Raw genomic sequence first — 14,727 nt, forward strand, 5'->3', positions numbered from 1 at the left:
GTATTCACCTTCACTTAATAGTAACTTGCTTCATCGTCTTCAGGCAATGTCTTCAGCAGGTCCAAGGAAAGTTATGTCTGCTGTTTCTGCCCCGACTTGATCAGAAACTCTAATGTTTTATAAATATACCAGAGGCCCAGTACATGAAATCTGTGCATGGAGCGGGGCGGGGGGGGGGGGGGGGGGGGGGAATCCCATTCAGCCCAGCCTGCACCCTCTCCAACCCAGGACCCCTCGGGGGATGTCCGACTGCCGGTTTAGGCCCAATCCCCAGGATCAGGCCTACACTGGCAGTTGGACATCCCTCTCACAATCCTGGAACGCTGGCATCTAACTGCTCACCTGCCTGCCTGCCTGATCGCCCCTAACTGACCCCTACCGCCTGCCTGATCACCTCTAACTGCCCCCCCCCTGCTGGCCTGGTCGCCCCACACAGCCTGTTGTTCATTTGCTCATCCCTCACCAACCCCCCTGCTGGCCTGGTCACCCCATGCAGCCTGCTGTTTGGTCATTACTGTTACTGTGATGGTGTCCTGGACAATTTGCATATTCCTCTATTATTAGTATAGATTTTCTGGTCCTTTGAGGGGGACTTTAGAAGAGACTCTTCAAGAACTAACCTCTTTCTCATACTTGTCAATCTTTAATGTCTATAACCAACTAAATATGTCACTGTCAGAATCATTAGTATCATATGACCAATTATTTACATTGTTCAGCATGATTCTTACAAAGAAACAGAGTTTATACAGAAATAGTATCCTCCATAATTCTAATAGTTCTTTGCACATTTTACATATTCATGTATTTGGTGACTAAATGAAGAATAAATTATGCATAAAGAAATGCATTTAATACTTTCTCAATAAAATCTAAACTAATTCTCATAATGTAGTTTCAAGATATATTTATCCTATTTAAATAATTTACAAAATGGGGCTTTTCTAATGATTATTTTGTATTTATGCAAAACAGTTAACAATTATTCTAGTAAGTTGCTCTTTCTAGATCAGAATGATAACTATTTAAAAACTAAAAATGAGCCAACCCTTCTATGCACACTGGCAACCTCAAGTCATGGTTCATTCCTATCCTCTTTAACCTGTATTGTACCAAAGTACTAAATCCCACCTGTTAGGTAAGACAACTGCTGATATATCGGGTAAGTACGGTGTCAGGAGCAGAGATGTGGCAGGGGCCCATGAGGTTGCAGGTGTGAGAGAACACAAAGGGCAATTTGTGCAATGGGAGTAGAAAGGGAATATCCTGAAGTTATATGCTGCTTTGCTTTTATTCCATAGGCATGTCATCTTCAATATTTTAAAGCAATGACTAAGATGATATTGCCTATAGAAGCTAAACCAAGGTTTATACTTTGGAACAATTTTAATAAAAAACTTAATGAAGGAATACTCTGGAATTGCATGGGAATTATACTCAGAAAAGACAAAAAAGCTAGGATACTGCCTGCCACCCACTCCCAATCTGTCCCAGATTGCCTTTTTTACAAAGTATAATGGGAAAACCAAAGGAGAACCATCATCTGAATACCTCACTAAAAACAAAGTAAATTATTCCCTTTTTGTTGCCCAACTTCCCTCATATGTCTAGAGGTCAAAGCTCCACGGTGAAAGCCAAGTAGAGAGGTTTCCCCTTAATTATCTAAGTAATTACCTTAAATGTCTGCTTTGCTTTGGCTTTGGAGACATAGTAACAACCATGAAGACCCTACTGAAACAAGAAGATAGGAAGTTCATCAAATGCTCTCCATCTCCATTGCAGAAAGCACACGAACATTACCTGAAAATGCAAACTGGGATCTTTTGTGACAAGATTAAAGAAACCTTTTGTTTTTTGAAGTTAAAATGAGAATGTCTACTTGTATATTTTTTTCACATCCCACAGTGAAGGGAAGTTTTATTGCCTAATAATCCACACTAAGTGGTCACCGAAGCGCACATAATTTGAGGATTGTAGACTGTGCTGGCCACTGGCATTCTAAAACACAAATGCCAGGATTATCTGTTTTCTTGGGTCCTGTGGTTTCCTGTTCATTGCTCAGAACTCTTACTATAGAAACGAGAGATACATGTAAGCAAATAATTTTGCCTGGGAAACAGATGTCAAGTCCGTGCCTCATTTCCAAAAGAGATACCAGACTCTAGAGAATGTCTGATGAAGTCCTAGAAAAAAAAAAAGGTAAGTAAATGAAGCCATTATTTTCAGTGTGAAACTTCCTACATTGGGGATATCCTGCCATCTTGTTTGGACTTCCCTAGTGCCCATCCAGATCACTGATGTTGGCCCCTTGCTTTTCTTAAGGCCTTAGCATTTTGTTTACTCTCTGAAAACTGTGTGACCCATCAGGCACTCTACCATGTCCTTCTGCTGTAATTAAAAATGTATTTAAGCAGCATTCTAATCTCACAATGGTCACACACTCACAAAGAGACGCCTACGTCATCTGAAAGGTAATTTGTTGAAAGGCCTTCAGTCAGAATTGAAGGACATGTTCCAGATTCTCTAATTAAGCATTACGGTTCTCAAGTAAAGTCATCCTTGGGAGGCATTTTCCATCCTTAATATGATTAGATACTATTATGGCTATAATGTCTTTATCTAGTTAGTATATATACATGTGTTATCTGTCAGATCTATGGGTACTGAACATGAAGGAAGATCCTATTCGATCCTTGATGCCAAGATGTCAATTAAATTCAGGTTTCTCTGTAATTCTTTCAGTGCACACTGGAGGGTTTCTTTTTGTTGTAAGATGCTGAGTAAAAAAAAAAATGAGACAGATGAGATCTCCAAGGTTGGATATGAGAGACAGTCCTCACCTTGCTTCTGAGACCACTTCTAGTTCCTTGTCATATTGACTATAGATTGTTAGGGAAATGGAAGGAAGCAGAAAGATGTTTTACAAACATCACTGTGGGAGAGGGATTTTGTGATATATGCATTGTACTCCCAAGTGCTTCCTGGTGCAAGGCTGAAGCCCACCTTAGCTTTACTCCTAGCAGGTGGGTGGGCAATTAAAAAATTCCTAGTGTTCTGTAGGCCATGGGAGTTTCCATAATTTTTCTACTAACCCATAATATCAAAAGACCATGAATATCAAAAATGAGTCCTGGACTGGGTAAAATTATTATGGATAACACATTGATGGGCGATGACAAATTAATGTGTTACAACTATTGAGGTGTTACAGTTTTGAAATGGGATTCTCAGAAACCTTATGCCTGATGCCAAAGTTAGAAGACAGATTTTAAGACAGGCGTGCCCTTTCCCGGCTTTCAAATGATGCCTCAGAGACTATCCAATTATCTCTGCTCCACATCTTCTATGAGGCTGGATTTCAAAAAGATAAGACAAATGACTGTGTTCAGAGTGAAAGTTAGAGACTGTTACCCAAGGTGTCAGTTTCTGGGAAAATGAACAAATACAGTAAAACACTGTATGGATTGACTGGTTAAAAAAAAAAAAAAAGGTGAGGGTGTGTGTGTGAGAAAACCCTTTACATGGTGAGTTCTCAAATCATTATAAACTTTCCCAAGGAGTTTATAGCCCCTTAAAATGTGTCTATAATGCAAACTAGATTAGAAAGCTCTGAGCTGGAGAGAGAGCATTTCTCCATAATAGCCAAGAGTGTGCGAAGGACAAGGTGTGAGGGGTAGTGCAGGAGGATGGAAAGTTGGCAAGAGAAGCCAGTGTGTAAAAGAAATGGTGATGTAAAAAAAAAAAAAAAAAAAAGCTGCAATCAAGAGAAAAGTAATGCAGTGATTTCTTGTGGGGGTTCTTTTAGGGAAACAGCAAATAACTCTCCAAATAACTCACGTTTTTACTAACATCAGGATTTTCATTATAAAACAAATTGAGAATACATGTATATCCTAAGGCCAACATTAAACCCAAATCCCTTATACTTTGTTCCTCCCAAAATCTACACAAAAATTTCCTCAGGATCTTAGTATGCTTCTAACAAGATGGCAGGAAATGGCACAAGGTATCCTAAAACAACACATGAACAAGCTTCGAATAAAAACGTGAACATTAATAGAATTGAAACATGCCATCCCAGTGAACTAAAATTTGCTGTGGACTGGTAAGGCTCCTGCAATGAAAGGCTGGGCATTAGGAAAAGGGGGCACCTTCTGAGTCCAGGACCAAGATTCCATGTTTTTACTGAGGAACTGAAATTCAAAATGAAAAGTATTAGAGAAGAAATGCAAAGCAAGGTCTAAAATGGCCAAGTCACGCAGAAGCTTAGCTCGGTGATATTACAAAAAAGATACCACTAAATAAATGAGTCCTATTTTATTCTAGTCCCTGTTGGAATGAAAAAATTTCTACCACGCTTGACTACATTCAGTACAAACTCAAGATGGCCACATTTGCAAAGTACATTTCTTAATAAATCTGGCTGCATCCTGTTTATGCAACTTAAGCCCATGGGAGGTTTAAATATAATTTATACTGACAGATATTTCACAGGTTTATTCTTTGGCTGCTGGAAGACTCATCAATAATTTAAGACCATGACACATTATGTATAATTGTTTCATTTCTTTCCCTTTTGCAAAAAGTCACTCACATTTTAATCATTAAAATTACTCACATTTGTGTCAGCATAGAACACATAAACCAAGAAATGTTCTTGTTAGGAAGACTACAAAAGGAAAGAAGAGAAAAGTCTTACAAACTTTACAAGTTCACATGACTATGTAATGTCTACTTTGTAATGCAGGGCAAATGATCCTTAAATCAAAAACACAGTGAACAGCTAAGTGTTTCCATTTTTGTTAAGATTAAAAAAAACTTCAAAGGGAAATTTTACTGTGTGAAGTTGAAAATATATGAATTTTAATATATAAAAATTTATAACGTGATTTAACCCTCTATCAACCACGTACTAGCTGGATTGCCTTGGGAAAGTTGTTATTTAATCTGCAGTTGCCTCAATTCAATGAGATTTGTAAATAAACAATCACACTGGTTCTTCTCAAAGAGTATTAAAGTAATGAAAATAAAATAAGATGAATAAGTGAATGTACTTTACAAATCATATAAAAGTAAGATATTCTGTACCACCATTCAGTACCAGGATAAAAACAGTTAAGAAACATTATTCTTTAAAAATTACTTGACATCTATTTTTAGGGGACTTGCTTTTAAAAGCCTTAGTTTCTATGCCAAAGGTTTTCAGTTTGAACTTTGTCCTAAGTTCAATTTAGCCCCTTTCATAAAAGTTTAAAAGCATACACAAGACAATTTCACCCCTTACCCCACCATAAGATGCTCAGAAACTCCTTTTATACATAATCAAATTTAATCTTAACTGCATAAAGCAAACTGAAAATGGAAATCTATTTGAGAATATTTCTTAGTTTCTTCATTCCCAGACTAAATTTTTGCTTTTCAAGTCTAGTCAGTATATATTGAAAAAGTTAATAAATATGTTGTACACTGTGAAAATCATACTGGTTGGCTTTTCCGATTGGGGGTGGGGGGGGGGGCGTGGGTGGCAGACAGGGTGGTTGTCATTGTTTTTTAATACCCTTTGTTTCCTGGGTACTTTCTTCTGACTCTCCAACAGGGATTGGCTATCAAATTTAACATTTTTCCATAGCTCACAAGCAAAGGGATAAACAATTAAAAGCTGCACATTAAGTATGGGTCAATTATTAATGGATGCTGAAAGGTAGAAGAGCAATTCTCACAAGATGACCTGCCCAAAACCAGAAGTCTGAAAGGGAATGAAAGCATATACTGCAGTTAAAATCCTGGGCTCTGAAGTTAGGTATGTTGAATTTGTAAAAAAAAGGTTTTGACTCTTATAGTTGTGTGGCCTTTGAGAAATAATTAATTCCCTAATGCTTGGTTTCTTTATAGATAAAATGGAAATAATAATAGTGTCTATCTCAAAGAGTTGTGAGGGCTAAATAAAAGAATCCAAGGAAAGTCATTAGAAAAGCACCTGACACAAAGAAAACAGTGAATATTAAACAATATATGTAATGCAATGTAGAAAAAAATAAAAGGTTTATTATATATATTATTTATTTATTATTTATTTATTTATTTCAGAGAGAAAGGGAGAGGGAGAGAGAAAAACATCAACAATGAGAGAGAATCACTGATTGCTGCCTCCTGTATATCCTCTACTGGGGATTGAGCCTGCAACCTGGGTATGCGCTCTGACTGGGAACTGAACCGTGACCTCCTGTTTCATAGGTCAATGCTCAAAAACTGGGCCATGCCAGCTGGGCATAAGGTTTCTTTTTCTAACAAAATACTTGACTAGGGGGTTAAACTTCAAGTACAGAGAAATCAACTTAATATTTCTCTTAAAATAAAATGCCAACATTAATTCAACTTTCTTATATTGTGCCTTTTCACTACACATGTACACATCACACTACAATACATACATCATATATATGTATGTATGTATGTATGTATGTATGTATATGCAATAAATATATGTTAATGGCAGGAATGCTATAGAAATGCAGAAATTGGAAATGCAGATCATACGACCGACCTGTGCACTTTCACAATGAAGCCATTTAATTTTCTAGTGCTTCTGTAAATGTAAATAATTTTGATGTGTGGCTAATGCAAGAAATTGTCCATTTATTCTAGATGCAATGTGGAAGAGAGTCACAAATATATTGCACTACTTAAAGGCACTGTAAATCTTGCTTATCAGGTCAGGTGAAAGATAGACATAATTTTAAAAGCACTACTCATTGCTAAGTGGCCAAATAACAAATTCTCAGGGAAAAAGAATCTTTGGCTTTGAGTTCTCATTTATTTATTGTTCTTCAAAGTTGATATACCTCTTAACAATTCCATGGAAAAATAAGTGAATTCGCTAACTTAAATAACAATATAGAGATCTGCCCATATATATTAGCTAATCTTTCCATTCTTGTAAAAAAATGCATTTTTTTCTTGCTTTTAAAAGTGGTGTCAAATGCATTGTTGGGTACAATCTTCGACAAACTGTACTTTAAAATTGTGTCTGTTTAAGGTTTTCAACCTCAAGGGATAAATCTCAGAAAAACAACACCCTGATTTATTTTTACAGATATGGTTAATAATTATTTATTTTCCGTTCACGCAGGACATATGCCTGTCTCAGAAAAAGGAGTTTAAGAGGACTTAATAACATTTGCAAAGTCCCTTGAGAGATGTGTTACCAAAGTGTAAATTACAAGCATATTATTAGGCCAGCCTCATTTAACATGAATACATTAAAAGCAAATGAGTGCCTTTAAAGGAGCAAAGTATTATTTAAAAAATTTTAAATCTGAAATTAAAGTGTTTGAACACATTTTAAATGTTGCTTCTTGCTTTTCCTGAATTAGTGTACTTCTGAGGTAGTTGAGGGACCCAGTTTGAAAATATGAAAGTGCTAGTAACAGCCATGTTTCTCTCACCATGGATTAAAGCATTATGCATGTTATCTGAGATTTCACATACATCAGAGGCAAACATGGTCATATTTTTTTTCCCTTGAAATGAATGTAAGCCATTAGACAGCTTTAAAACCCTAATCACTGCTCCCATAAATTGTTAAATTAGAGGAAAGGTTCATATTCATGTTTTTTTAAATGAATTTTGGACATTTAGCTGTTGAGTAATGATTGTTTGTGTAATGTTTCCACTAAGATAAATGCAAGTATTACTGTGCTTGCTACTTCTTTAAAAATCCTTTGCATTTTTACATAACAGCCCATTTTTCATTACCAGGAAAGGTATGCAATTTGAACCATGCTACTTTTTACTCACAATAAATCAATATGTGTCATAAGAGCAGAAAAGGAAGTAATATCACTCGCTATCATTGGACCTTCCCTTAGAGTGAGTCCCAGAAGACATGCCAGGTTGGGTTGCTATAGCAACAGAGCTCTGGTGGCTCTTTTGCTTGGTTTGTTACAGTGAGTTGATTTTTACCACACTGGTATAATCCTGAAGAATTTTTATAGTAAAGAAGAAATTACAATGAATCAATAACAATGTGTGTGACCTTTCCATTGATCTGAGATGATTTCATTTAAAAGTAATAGAAAGAAGGCAACTCCATAACATTTCAAATCCCTTTGCTGACTTCCAATTAAATTATTCATTGTATTTTCTTCAGGCTCTTTAAATAGTCACACTTCTTAAAATGAGAAGAAAAGAAAAATCCTGAACCATTAGGGTGTCAGCAGAGACCTCATATGGTTTTGTGTTGCTGTTGTTTTTTTATGCAAAAGTTTATTTTATTTAAAATTTATTTTCTTTTTTATTAAATTTATGGTGTGACATTGGTTAATAAGATTATATAGGTTTCAAGTGTACAATTCTATGACACATCATCTGTATATTGCATTGTGTCATATGGTTTTACCTTACATGAAAGTCTGCTATAAAAATGTCCTGAAATAATATTAATCCACTTAAAAAATATCTGCAATTAGCAAGAAGACTCAACAAGACTTAACTAGAAATATAGAAGATTTATCTTCTGAGTTCTATTAAAAAATATATCAGGACAGATAACAATACATCTTATGGTGTATAGATGCTTAAGTGGTTTTGAGTATTACACTAGAGAGGCCATATAAAGCTTTTGAACAGTGTCTGGCATACGAATACACACCTAATGAATATTGTTATAATTGTAACAATACACATTATATCCCTTTATTGACAGTAGGCACTATTGATTATGCAATTGTAATGCCTTTTGTGTTCTGAATATTTTTAAAGTAAAAATGATATAAGGAAACACTACTATATAGTTGAGCCTCAAATATAGTGTAAAAAGGTGCAGCTCTTTTTCAGAATACTAAGCTTGTGAAAAAAACATTTGCATTTAATTGACATGCCACAGGGAATTTGCTTGGAGTGGAGTGGATTATGGGTTTGGGAGTCAAAACTTCAATTTTGTTTATCACACTACTTACTTCAGACCTAGTCTCTCTAGGTCTGAAAAAAAAAAAACAACTTATCTTTTCACTTGTAACAAAAGGGTGAAAACAATTTCCCAGTTGTGTGGTAGAGGGGACTCAGTGTATAGAAAGCACTTGCTAAAATGCTCCCCCCCACACATGACACTTTTTAATTTTAGCTATTTTTCCTTTAAAGGGTTTCTAGTCGTTTCCTTGAATCATAATTTCCGAACAGAACTTTAAGGTAAAAGTGAATATTAAATTCAACATTTCTTGGAAGTACTTTAATATATATGGGTTTTAACTCCAGCAAATGTTGAAAACTTTCACTTCAGTATAATTCTATGTTATAAATTAATTATTTAACTTGGTTCAATTGATAATTCCTTTCCCAAAGTATGTTTCCATAACCTCCTAAGCTCAGGATGATGCTCTGGGGAGGGTTGAAAGAAAAAGTGGGAAAGAGACAATTTCTATGGTCAGTTATGGTCAGACACATTTGGAAAATGCTACATGGTATATTACACTGTATACTGTGGGATTAATAGTTCACATTAGTATATTCATCCCTCCAAGAAATCCCAGATAATACCAGTTAAACAAATCAATATTGCTTACTAGTAGAGAACATAAATTCAAGAGTTGGCCTTTGAATCCCACCTTCACCACTTATTAGCTTATGTCTTTGAGAAGTTATTCAATCTCTATGTTTCCGCTTTCTCACCTGTAAAATGGGAATGGTGACATACCAGGATGAGAAGTACAATGAAATCTATCACGTGCTCAGACAGAGGCTAATGGGATCAATTATCGGTAATAAGAGTAAATAAACTTGTTTAAGGTCTTTTCCATAATAACTCTTCTTTATAAATAATACCTTTGAACATCTTCTGGAACTATTATTCCCTGGAACACACAATCTCACAACCTAGGACCCCACTCACTTGCTTGCTATTGTGCCAGAAAGTCTTATTACCAGAATATTAGAGCAACAATGGTAAGTGTAAAGCTCTTACCCCAAAAACATTCTATTCCTTAGAGCCATTTACAAATCAATGTATCATATTAGCAAAGATCAGTTCATCATATTAGCTTATTTGCATGTCCCTAAAAATTTAGCTGTAAAGGAAAGGGATATCCCGATTAAAGCTTTCATGCCTAAGAGAGAGAAAACTGAGTACATGTCTCAATTATGGGGTCTGCAGAGAGAAGGAACAATTTACAGATGTTTGCATGTTTTCTTGTACTAACCCAAAAGAACTGGAGTGAGTTTTTGAAATGGAGAGATAAAATAGTAAAGAAAGATAAAAGGTAAAAGCATCAGCCAAGAAAAAAATATGCTATAGTTCCACAACAAAAATGCAAAGTCCTCCCTGGTCTATACACATGACTCCATGAACTTCCCTACCCTTGGCCAGAGGACCAGATAAGTGAACAGTCAGCTCATTAATATGACCTCTTATGAAAGTCCTTTTATTTACTCTCAAATCTGCAACTGTATCAGGTCACTGACTTCTCTTCTGAAGAGTTCATGTTATTAATGTCATCATCAAAAGTAAATGCTCACTCATAATTTTATGCCCCCAACAATTAAAAACTATTTTCAATGATTCCTATTCCCTTCTAGTCTTAATCATAATTATAAACATCATTTCCACAAAGTGGCATTTTGAATATGTAAATACGATTTCAAAGTCTGTCCCCCCACCCCCCACTAAGGATACCTAGAAGTCTTTTAAATAAGTCATTTCCTAGTACCTGAGTGGTTGTAGTCTTCCATGACCAGATGTGCAATGATTTCTAGTTGTGGTATTGTATGACAAATTTCTTCCTTCATATAGTTCTTGTTTTCTTTTAGATTGTTCGTTTCAAACATCAGCACACTTCAGAATCACCTGCAGGGCTTGTTAAAACACAGGTGGCTGGGCCCCACCCTCAGGGAGCTTCTGATTTAATGAGTCAGGGTGAGGCCAAGAATCTGCACTTCCAACAAGTTCCCAGGTGATGCTGCTGCTGCTTATCTTGGGATCCCTTTTAAAAGCTACTGTTGGATTATCTACATGGAATATTGTCACCATGGAATGGAGGCTGACAAATAAAATAGCACAGACCTTTTTATGGCATGTGGAAACCTTTCCCACTAGCTTATACACAATCACATTGCCAACTGGCTTCTTGAAAGCCTGGGGAGATACCAACTAACTGAATGAACAAATGAACAAAGTAAAATTGTTACTTCTCTTCTCCTCAAATAATACCATTAGGGCTGAGACCCTTCTATTTATATTTTAAAGATATATAACATAGCGAAATGGTAATATCCCAGCCTCTGCTACCTCAGAAATCAAGGCGGTTTTAGCATCACTGTCCAAATTCAAAAGTCACTAAAAAATAACTGAAATATTTATATCTTGGAGGAAAGATACAAATTAGCTGCATTTATCTTGTTGTCTATCAGATTGGTCAAAAACAATGTTGCTCATTAGAAGATGTAGAGCAAAAATATAGCCTTGAAAATTATTTTTTATAAGCTAGAAACAAGAGAATTCCCACTTTGACAGGGGATTATGAGCATGATTGTCTAAAAGACACAGTCAAAAACCTCAGAGGTTTTCTCTTATACTATTGGATTCTTCATGTTTGGGTATAGATTAATCCCTCACCTTGAAACGAAGACATGCACATAAGCACACATGTCTACATAAGCATAGGGTTGCAGCTAGATAAGTGCACACTAGGCAGCCATGTAGGTGAAGGGTCTATGCAGACATTCTCTAGAAACCCACAGATAAGACATATGTCTAGCAAAGATATCCTCTGCAGAAAATGTCTTCTGGGCTCTTTTTCTATAATCTGCTGACATTCTTATATTTTTCATTCTTACTTGCTGTTAGTGATTCTGTTTTAATGTATAAAGTGAAGATGTGTTCATATACATAATAATCATAAAACCATATATAAGTAAAAAGTGATTGGGTATTGTCAACAAACCTTATAATTTTCTTAGGAATGAAATTGTTAAATCTAGAGTAAACGTGTTATATGCAGACTCACTAAGATAATTTTGTATTTATTAATTCTAAGAGAGTTTTTTCCTGAGTCACTGTTTTGATAACTGTATTATCTTTATGTAAAAGCTAAGTCAACAGTCTTAACAACAGCCTCAGAAGACAGAATTGTTCTTTGCGTGGCCAGTATCATTATGGCTATATGAAGACACTGCCGTTCCCAGGACTGACAGAAAACTAGGGGACAAAAGCTAAGACACCATATATATTTCATTGTATGTATATTTTATATAATAATATGCATAAGTGTATCTACTTATTATGTCTTGTATAGTAAATATGACCATATTTAGCAGCCTCAAAAAAGATATGAAAAAATTTAAAATATGCCAATGTGAAAAACGTAAGTTTAGGAAATGCTGAACTGCAGTGTAGCCCCTGTAATGTGGTCATTCCCTAGTGTGGGTGAGAAGTTGACTACAGGCGCACTTACTACTTAATCCAGGTGTTCATAGAGCCATAAGGTAAGAAACTAGCAGCAACAACCATATGATCATTTGAAAACCAATACCTCTGAGGGTTTGGGATGTTGTTTTTTAGTAATAACTGCCAGTTCCTTGTAGTGAGTTCGTGCAGAATAGCAATCAATTACATATAGTCCCTGCCACAAATCAAAAGGACTAGCCAAAGCCTGTACTCCTCACTAAGACGGTATTAGTTCCTGCATTCAGTGAAGAGAAGGAAGCGGGGAGAAAATGTGCAATGAACAGTGCCTATGGCTTGCCTGTGAAATTTTAGTTCCTAAACTCTAGGGACTGGGGGGTAAAAGCCATGAGGGATATCAAGAAACAACGGAGGAGCCTTTTTGGAATCACTTTCCTCCATCAGGGTGAGAACAGACCCCTGGCAAGCCAAAGGATAAGAATTTCAATGTATATTCATAGATAACTTCTTTTTTGACAAATAGTTTTACTTTCTGGTTTAAGCAGTCATATAAATATTCCTTTTTAATAATTAATATATGAAAAATAACGGGTTAATTTTAAAGGGAAATCTGTTGTAAATAAATAGCTCACATTATCTGTGGACAGTGCACAATGAGAAAAAGTGAGTAACTAAAATTGATTAAAACACCCGTCATAGCAGCATGACACCATGACTTGCTGGCCAGTCAGTGAAAACCACGTCACAGTTGACTCCCTTATTACAAGCTTACCTGGAACACTGGAAGCATGAAACTGAACGTGCACAGTATATGCTGCTGTAACACACTGTATTTAACTCAAATGCTATCACTAGGGAAGTTGATGCAATTTTTTCCAGTAAAGCAAATCCCAAGTTCTCTATAAACAACACATGCACAGATTTTACCAAAAGGAAACCATTTTCTGAAAAGAAAAATGGCACGCCAAAAATTTTCTTAAATATTAAATGCAATGTAAATTTATGTTATTCATAAATACCGATATCAAACTTGTTGACAATTGACTAAATTAAAGACCAGACACAAATAAACATATAATAGCTACACACATATATGTATATATTTTTAGCCTACAGATATTGGGTTACAATAGAAGAAAAAGTATCTAGTTTAGTAATCATGTGTTTTGTCAACACTTCGATCATAAAAGGAATAACTGTTTTAACATGAATTAAACCTTGCTTTGCTTCTAGGTTCAAGGATCTAATATTCTCAAGGAGCCTGACTCTCAATTGAGAAAGGTCAGCATAGTAAAATTTAAACACATCTTTGGAATGACTAAATCACTATTTTTAATGTACTAAAGGGAAGGCAGGCAACGTGGCTAAAATGAACCTGTATATTATCCTTATAATAAGATACAAGAGAACAATAATCACTGATGGGGGCAACTATTTATCCTAATAAGGCCACTCTTCCAGATTTGTACCAAAACTCTAACACTGACCTATTATATCCGTTTCATTGCTATTCCAAAATATCAATTTTTATCTAAAATTATTTAAAAAATACACACCAATAAACATTGACCTAAATTAGATTTAAAGAATGACTGACATTATTTTGAAGGCTAATTATGATCAAACTTTTCTTCAAATAACATGATGTAGAGCCTTAAAAAACCGTTCACATAAATAAATTTCAGTCAAAAGTTGAAATTAAGAAAATACTGCACAGGCAAAGTTTCTACGGGGCCATCACTGTGGGTAGTGTTTAGAGCAGCGGTTCTCAACCTGTGGGTCGCGACCCCTTTGGTGGTCGAACGACCCTTTCACAGGGGTCACCTAAGACCATCCTGTATGTCAGATATTTACATTACAATTCATAACAGTAGCAACATTACAGTTATGAAGTAGCAACGAATATAATTTTATGGTTGGGTCACAACATGAGGAACTGTATTTAAAGGGCCAGAAGGTTGAGAACCACTGATTTAGACTATTCATTGATTGTACTAGATGTACGCATCCAAATATTCTACTCTACAAAATAAAATAACAAGCAAGAAATTTGTAACTTATTCAAAAGAAAAGAGACTATAGCTCCTTTGAAACCTAATTGCTATTATTTAGGTAATGACTAAAAACTATGGTGGAAAAATATTTATACTTATCAATTATAGGAATGTATCAGTGCTATATTTTCTATTTTCTTATTTCTCAGAAGAAGAATTCTTGGTCTTATGAAAATTCTTATTTTAAGAGATTATGTTTTCTTGATTATTACCAAAACAGATCACAAGTGGAAGACTTGAAATGTGACTTTATTGAGCCACTAATTACAATCTAGTCAG

At 35.4% G+C, this 14,727-nt stretch overlaps 1 protein-coding gene across 3 annotated transcripts in view; it reads right to left on the reverse strand.

Annotated features, from left to right (window-relative positions):
- Nucleotides 1-14,727, reverse strand: part of GAS2 (growth arrest specific 2) — a 123,404-nt gene that overhangs the window by 28,236 nt on the left and 80,441 nt on the right. Inside the window, exon 8 of one of the 3 annotated variants that reach the window (XR_011472894.1) lies at nucleotides 1,675-1,731. The exons of 1 other annotated variant lie outside the window; for it this stretch is intronic. Coding sequence is in view for 1 of the 2 variants with exons in the window: in XM_070426635.1 (XP_070282736.1) it covers nucleotides 1,675-1,728 (54 nt within the window). In the remaining variant the exon portion in view is untranslated. The remainder of the gene's footprint in view (nucleotides 1-1,674; nucleotides 1,732-14,727) is intronic. One more of the 3 variants, XM_070426635.1, reaches the window with a different exon arrangement.

The sequence above is a fragment of the Myotis yumanensis genome, unplaced genomic scaffold (assembly GCF_028538775.1).
Source record: "Myotis yumanensis isolate MYYU_CA2020_CCGP unplaced genomic scaffold, mMyoYum1.0.hap1 SCAF_10, whole genome shotgun sequence".
Taxonomy (NCBI): domain Eukaryota; kingdom Metazoa; phylum Chordata; class Mammalia; order Chiroptera; family Vespertilionidae; genus Myotis; species Myotis yumanensis.